Below are 8,192 nucleotides of genomic sequence, written 5' to 3'. Positions count from 1 at the left end.
AAGAGGGTGGTGTGTTGGTTTCCGAAAAAGGGGGGGGGGGGGGGGAGTATTGTCCTCCAGACAACCTCCAGTTGGTAGCCTGCCAGCTGTGTTTCTTAAAACTCCAATTCTCATACTTGTCCTCAGAAACATGCTTACAGTCTTCAGAGCTCCCACTCTGCTGGGTACAGCACAGCTGCTCTAGGTAGTGCATTTACAGCCATTCAAGCTATATCTTACTCTAGTGGCAGACAGGATGTATGCATCTTCCTTGCTATAGGTCTGGGTTTACTAAGCATGCATAGATCTGTCCATCTGCACATGGTTAGATCTGACACTTTCAGGAAGTGTTGGATTTACTTAACATGCACACAAGTATTTTGTTTCGGTGTGCTGGTAACTCCTGAGCTACCTCTAAGAAAAGTGACTACTGGACTGTGCTTTACTGCCATAGCTATGACCGTTCCATTGCAGACTACTACCTGGAGACAGTGCAAACTTTTTTACAGTGATACAATAGGTTATAGATGTCAGTGTAGGCTCAGGAGCAAGGAGATGTAGATATCAGGCAGAAGAAGGAGGTTTGCTGCAGCTGCCACTGTATTGAACCTAGCTCAAAATCCCTTTCTGAGTTTATGCAGGAAAAGAGTGTATCTGGAACTGGGTTATATGATTTTGGGAGGGCGGGGGTAGTTGTTCTGGTGGTCTATAAATGATTTGTGTTCACTCTTAGCGTAAAGTAAGTTAACCAGTACCAGATTGTCAGATAGAGATTCTTTAACTTAGTCTGAGGAAATGAATAAGAGAAAGTCTAAATTAGTGTACTCTATGCAAACTTTCTCTTTTTCTATTTAAGTGCAAGTTTGTACTGTACAGGTGGCAGCTACTGCTGATTCTTGAAGTGCACACTAAATTAGAGCTATTCATCAATGGGAGTTTATTCTAAAGTGGAATAAAACAGCTTTACAGAGTTACTTACTGGTTGGGTTATTTTTTTGTTTTATTCTAGCACTGATGAAAAGATGGTTTTTAATATTTCTTGTAATTGCACCAATTTTTTAATGTAATTAGGTAGTGATTCATGAAGACTTCATTCAGTCCTGTTTTGATCGTCTGAAAGCCTCCTATGATACGTTATGTGTGTTGGATGGAGATAAAGACAGTATCAATTGTGCAAGACAAGAAGCAATACGAATGGTGAGAGTGTTGACTGTTTTAAGAGAGTATATAAATGAATGTGACAGTGATTACCACGAAGAGAGAACTATTCTACCTATGTCAAGGTATGTATGAAAATGCACTACTATGATTTTTATTTCTGTTAACTAAAATCTTATTAAAATCTTTGATTTTTACGTTCTAAAGTGTTTCTATTCAGTGAATAGAAACTATTTAAATTTTGAAATTTATAGAATTTCAAAATTCCATTTACTTCACTAATGCATGAAACTGTGATCTGTAGTAAAAAAACTTTTTTTGAAACATCAGGCAAATACAGGCATATATGAAAGGCTCAGCAGACCTGCAAATGAACTTGTTTCTGGTGTTTTGTTCTATAAATAGCACAATGTACCTTGTGGCTCGATTGTTTTGGATGTATTTCTTTTTTTCAAGTACTTATTTAAAAACAATACCAATCTTTGAGTTAGCATGGACAAAGCTTGTTTTTTATAGTCTGTCATACAAAAAACATGTTGTTAATGTATAACTTCATCTTCCAGAGTTGTTCACAGAGATGCTAATCTTCCTTTGCAAGCTTAAATTTAGGATTATCTCTAAGTTCAATATCCTGTGTAAGTTCCTCATAAAAAGGGGAAGACAGGAACAGCACTTTGAAGTATATTTTCTGTATACCTTCACTCTTCTTATACTTGTCCTAGATTAAAAACTTTGCTTAAATCCTAGCTGCTCCTTCTTTAACTCTGTCTTTGGTACAAAGAAGAAGGAAACACTTAAAGCCAATGTTGTGTAGGTATTTGTACAAACAAAATACTTTATTTCCTGAGAGAGGAAGGCAGAACAGAGAACTGTTTACGTGTTCCAGTGTTAGTAGCTGCTTTCTGTGGGAAGCAAGTCTCAAAAATACATAAGGAATACACTGAGATTGCTATGGATTTATGATGCAGCTAACATATTTTCAGACATGGTGGGGTTTTTTGTCCCCTTATTTTAAATGCCCTTTTTTGTCAAGACAGTTGAAGAGATAGAATGCTGTTTCTTCATGATGTGTCAGTAATTTGCAGTGTTCCTACAGCATTTTTATTGCATATATTAATTAGTCCTAAATTTTCTTGTCTATTGCAGTTGCATCTTTTTTATATGGGCTGCTTATTTGATGAGACTAACTTTTTGACAGGTCTTGGTAGCAAGGAGTTTTTATGAGGAATTTTTGCTCTCGTTTGTTGTGCTTATCTGGGCACATCTTTCCTAATGAGTTCCCTGCCATTGTGCAAAGTCTGATCACTGCTAGTGTGAAAACATTTCTTCTTTTCAAAGTATTCTGATTTTTAAAATGGGGATTCTAATACAAAACTTCTAACAGCTTTTGGCAGAAGGCATTAAGACTTGGTGACCTGATGGCTTTTTCTGATCTTGCTGTATTAAAAACTGAGGAGTTGTGCTAAAAGAGCAAAAAAAATAAAGCCAGTCTGAGTTTTATTTGCACATTTTGATCAGGAAACTACAAGAGAAAAGATACAAAACTTCATAAGAGACTTGTAAAAATTCTGTCACTATTCTTGACCTGACTGTAAAGTATGTTTAATGCACTTGTGTGGAGTGTGGCTTCTTGAAGGTTTCTGTGTATGTTACATTTGTATAACTTCTGGGGCTTTCACAAAATCTCACGCTAGATTATATGACTGTATGTAAAGATTTGATGTTGAAATACCTCCAGTGCAAAATACAGCAGGAAAAGTAATTTATACGTGGGGAAAAAATAACTTTATCTTGTTTGTTTGTTTTCAGAGCTTTCCGTGGTAAACATATCACACTGGTAGTTCGTTTTCCAAACCAAGGCCGACAGGTGGAAGATCTGGATATTTGGTCTCATACAAACGACACAATTGGCCAAGTACGGCGTTGTATTCTCAATCGTATTAAAGCCAATAGTGCGCACACAAAAGTAGAACTGTTCATTGGTGGTGAGCTGGTGGACCCTGCAGATGATAGAAAATTAATTGGGCAGTTGAATCTCAAAGATAAAACGGTAAGTGTTGCAGGTTGATTAATGTCAATTCAGATGTCACTTCCCTTTTGTAAATGCTTGAAAAATACCATGCGTGAGATCACTTATTCATATGAAATAGTTCCATTCCTCCTCCTTGTATTATGCCATTAACATTATATTAGATGTTTATTTAGTAAAGAGTCTTCATTTTTGCATAGTATTAAAACTTACGGTTGTGTTTTTCAGCTGATTACAGCTAAGCTTACACAGATAAATTCTAATATGCCCTCAAGTCCAGATAGTTCTTCTGACTCTTCAACTGGTTCTCCGGGCAACCATGGCAATCACTACAGTGATGGTCCAAATCCAGAAGTTGAAAGCTGTTTGCCAGGAGTGGTAAGCATATTCAGAAATGAACAATTTAAAAGCATTTTTTTCCCCTATACTTTGTGTTGAACTAACAATTTTTGTGGGATTTTCCATTTGCTTATTTTAAGATCATGTCACTGCATCCTCGATACATCTCTTTTCTTTGGCAAGTTGCAGATTTGGGCAGTAGCCTAAATATGCCACCGCTTAGAGATGGAGCACGTGTTCTTATGAAGCTCATGCCACCAGGTAAAACTCAATTTTATCCTGTTCTATCTTGTAATATCCTGCATAATAATTTCTCATCTGTTATACAAAAATGGAGATAGGGGAGTATTTTCCACTTTGTGGTAATTTATTGATACTGTAATTCATGACTGTTATACTACTTAGGATTGTAAACGCATTTCCCAAATAATTATTTCTCGTCTGTCATATGAAGTTGCATGGTTTCCTGTTGGTAGTGGGGGTTCCGTGCCACAGAGCAGTTCAGTGCAGTGAAAACGTGCAGAAATGTTGTATTTTGAAGTGGTTTTGTAGCACTGCTTTAACAAGATCACTTTTGTATGGACAGAAATAATCACTGCAGAACACTTCGTAGTCTGATCTTGTCTGTCACTTACATTTTTTGCAACTTTTCTGATACACATAAGATTTTTCAGATTTGTAATTGTAAATACTACTGGCTTGTTCTGGAGTACTTTTGTTACAAAGTGGTTATACGTTGTGTTTTTATTGCAGATAACACCACGGTTGAGAAACTAAGAGCTATTTGTTTAGATCATGCAAAGCTTGGGGAAAGCAGCCTTAGTCCATCCCTTGATTCTTTATTCTTTGGTCCTTCTGCCTCACAAGTGCTATATCTAACAGAGGTTTGTGATGCTTTGCCTGTTCTCCAAAAATGTTCAACTCTCTCTTTGGCAATCCTTTCTGTAACATTTATGGAAGCCTAAGACCAAATTCTGGTTTGAAATTAACAGTTGAATATACTTATCAGTTTGTTGGAATGAACTGGTGTATGGCCAATGCTGTGAAAGCATTGCTTAAGTAGTATTCCAGCATAGTCTCATGTTCAATCATCTATATTCAAGCTAGTGCATTTCTGCTAGCTAACTCTATATTTTGTTCTACAGGTAGTCTATGCCTTGTTAATGCCGGCCAGTGCACCTCTGGGAGAAGATGCCAGTGACTTCCAATACAACTTCTTAAAAAGTGGTGGTTTGCCTCTTGTATTGAGCATGCTGACTAGAAATAACTTCCTGCCAAATGCAGATATGGAAACTCGAAGGGGTGCCTACCTTAATGCTCTGAAAATAGCCAAATTATTGCTAACAGCAATTGGATATGGCCATGTTCGAGCTGTGGCAGAAGCTTGTCAACCAGTTGTGGAAGGCACAAGTACAATTTCACCGGTAATATAAATCTTCTTTGCTGCAAATAGCAATGTACTCTGGTTTTTGTATTGTCTGCAGCAACATCAATCTACTCTCCATTGACAATCTCTTTGAGTGAGTTGCATGTCAAGAACTCGCAGTACTTTCAGATAACGTTGTGTGACAATTCTGAAAGAGAGATTAACTTACTAAACAAATCCTATTTCGTTCCAACTGCAGAAAAGTTAGGTGTGCAATCCACTTGCTCTCTCTATGATTTTTCAATGGTTTGTATGATTGTCAGTAGAGGTAACTTACCATTTTCAAGTACCTCTATCCCATAAATGTGAATACTGATTCTTTTGAGCTGTTGAGTCTATTGAAGTGTGTGCCTCCGAATTTTTTGTATCTCCTATTTATGATTAGAGCATAAAACAACAGAACTGACGTTGAGTCATGCCAGCACTACTTCTTCACAAAAGTCTTTGACTTGCTAGTTTCCTAATTCTGTCCATTGCTTCTAGAAGATTCTTGCAGAGAACAGCTAGATACATTGCAAAGTGTTGATAGTTGAAAGGTATCCTACCCTAACATTTCTCAGAGTTGGAAAGGGAAAGTGTAACATGGGTGTTCTGAACTGTATATAGTAGTAGATTTTATGCATGTTTAATATGGCTAGTTAGTTTTTCTGTATCTGGACAAGTACGTTGTGGGTCAAGATTCTATTTCTGTCCTCTTACAGTAGGCGTACAGCATAGAGACCAAAAATTAAAATTTGCTGATGTCCTTCTTGGACATTTGTTTCCAAGTATTCCAGCTTTTTTTTTTTTCCTGTGAGGTTCTGTCCCCAGTAGTTGCTTGAGCTGTCAACCTATACTTAAAAATACATGGAGGGCCCCACTTCAGAGCACTTCCTTCCAGAATATTTACTAAGATCCATCTCTGAAGCAGAGAAATACATTCCCCTTTAAGTCTCAAAAATCAATACCTGTTTTGGTTAGCTGCATCTGTTGGAACATAGTCAATTCATTCTTTTTCAAGGAAATCAAAGATCCCGTTTCATGTCTCATGTTAGAATATAATAGAAACATATTAAAGCAAACATGTTTGCTACCCTATCCTTCATCTGTTTACAATGAGTAAATTTTACTGTCCTATTTTCTTATGAAGATTACTCAAAAGGCAGTTTGGAACTGGGAGAACATCGGTTGAGTCGTGAAGCACTGTTTGAAACAACAGTCTTGAAATACTGTTTGAAACAGATTTATGCTGACCACTTAGGAGGTAGTAATGTTTGTCCATGACTGCTAACATTCACCATTTGGTGTTGTAAACATCTAACTTTACTATTAACTGATTTGTTGGAAAAACCCACGGTTATTCTTGCTGTCATCATCATCATGTTTGAAGGGCTTTGGTCTTGATACTTTTTATTGCTGCAGCACCTGTAAGCTTACACCTTGTGATGGAGATTTATAAATACCTTCCATCTATTTTATCTAAAGCATAATTTTCTTTGTCTTGGCTTTGCATCAGTACTTAAGAGAATGAGGTAACCAAGATTGTGTGTCTGCAGTCTTCTAGTTAACTGTCTGCTGCTGTCACTAGGACCTTTTAAATTTTTATTTTCTTCCTTGCTTTCATAGAAGGTTGATTCAATAGTGTTGTTAAACACTATGTATTCTGGTACATAGATACTGATCTTTTCCCCCGTATATATGTTGTGTTTGATCATTTACAGCCCCCTTTTGATAGCTAATTGATTGTGTAAGCTCTATTAGTCTTCAGTGGGAGTTCTGCAGTTTTGCTCCCCAAATGAAGTGTCTTAGTGAAGCTGACAAAGCTTCACTATATGACCAGCACCAGGTGTTACAGAACAACTTCACAGTGTGTCTTTTGAGCAGCTTTTGAGACAGGGTTTTTGGATGAAATGGTACTAGAAAATTAAGAAACTCTTTCATACAGGAAGTTTTAACTTGTAACCACAGCACACAGTCTTTTCAAGCAAGTTTGTCTATGAGAAGGAATTGACCATTTCAGATTTGAACTGTCAAAACTATGAAGCCCTGTCAGCCCAATGAGAAGAAACTCTATGCTAAAACCAATACAGAAAGGATAAAAACTTGTCTTGCTGCTGTTTCTGTTGTGGAAGTAGGATAAAGAACAGGAGGGGTAATTCAGAACACAATTCTTCAATAGTGCTCTAACTCAAATGTTTAAAATGTGTTTAACTGCAGTGAACACTGCAACCACATTCTGTTTGGACACTGTTAGCTAATCCAGAGGGAGGCCCATTGTTTTAGCAAGCCATTTCTTTTCTACATCAACAGAAAGGGACGGAGGCATTGTAATTCTGAACAATCTGTTAACTTGAAAAAATCTGATCAGTAAAAATGTAGTCTTGAGCAAATGCCTCTCTTCTTAACTATTTGTACTCTGTGATTGTACACTGTAGCATACAGTGTCTTCAGGTGTGATAGTATCTATTTGAAAATGAGGGGGCTTGTTTTTCTTGGTGTTTCTAGTTCCTGTAAGGAGTTTTCCTTCCAAGATCTCACCTACTTCTACCAAACTGATCCAAGTAACTTTAGATTTTCGTATCTTCTTACTTGCTTTTTTCCATGTAAAAATAAGTATAAGAAATACTTTCTTCCAGATAAACCAAGCTACGCATGACCAGGCAGTGGTGCTACAAAATGCCCTACAAAACATTCCTAATCCAACTTCAGAATGCATGCTAAGAAATGTAGCAATACGTCTTGCGCAGCAAATATCTGATGAGGTCAGTGAATTCCTTCTGTACCCCCTTTTTTTCCTGTAGTTGTTTTTTTTAAATACTTGAATTTATTGCTTTTTAAGACATGGATTTTCCTTCTAAAATGTCATGAAACATTTTAGGTAATGTTCATATGGTTCATAAGCTGTTAACTAATTAAAATTATTTAATCAATTGTTTGCATATGAAATTATGAAATTAAGTGTCTAAGCATAAAGAGGCTTAAGTGAACTAGGCAGGTTCTGTACAAGGTCTTTAATGGATTGTGTATGTTGTTACACTTAGAACTTTAGAGATTTGATGTAATAGTTTTAAAGAAGGTAATGGGTATTTTGAAAACATTTTTGTGATACTGTTGTCTTTTTTTGGTCTTTTATGTTTTAGTTTCTGAATAACACTCTCTTCCTGAAGAAAAAACAAGGAAAAGGGAAGGGAGTTTTTAGATTTTGAGCATGGTTTTTAAATGCTGAAAGATAAAAGTCTCAAATTGTTGTCAGTGTATCTTTATATATTGAAAATGCATTAG

General features: G+C 36.5%; 1 protein-coding gene across 1 annotated transcript in view; it reads left to right on the top strand.

Annotated features, from left to right (window-relative positions):
• The window catches only part of LOC104617107 (probable ubiquitin carboxyl-terminal hydrolase FAF-X), a gene marked incomplete at its 3' end in the record, with an annotated part of 42,721 nt that extends 35,032 nt beyond the window's left edge, over window positions 1–7,689 (top strand). Inside the window, exons 17-23 of the mRNA XM_010282339.1 lie at window positions 1,051–1,262; window positions 2,947–3,187; window positions 3,395–3,544; window positions 3,646–3,766; window positions 4,259–4,389; window positions 4,651–4,929; window positions 7,547–7,689. Coding sequence (XP_010280641.1) covers window positions 1,051–1,262; window positions 2,947–3,187; window positions 3,395–3,544; window positions 3,646–3,766; window positions 4,259–4,389; window positions 4,651–4,929; window positions 7,547–7,689 — 1,277 coding nt within the window. The remainder of the gene's footprint in view (window positions 1–1,050; window positions 1,263–2,946; window positions 3,188–3,394; window positions 3,545–3,645; window positions 3,767–4,258; window positions 4,390–4,650; window positions 4,930–7,546) is intronic.
• Between the last annotated feature and the right edge of the window lie 503 nt (window positions 7,690–8,192).

The sequence above is a fragment of the Phaethon lepturus genome, unplaced genomic scaffold (genome assembly GCF_000687285.1).
Source record: "Phaethon lepturus isolate BGI_N335 unplaced genomic scaffold, ASM68728v1 scaffold12722, whole genome shotgun sequence".
NCBI classification, from domain to species: Eukaryota; Metazoa; Chordata; class Aves; order Phaethontiformes; family Phaethontidae; genus Phaethon; species Phaethon lepturus.
This window is presented reverse-complemented; position numbering and strand designations above follow the sequence as displayed.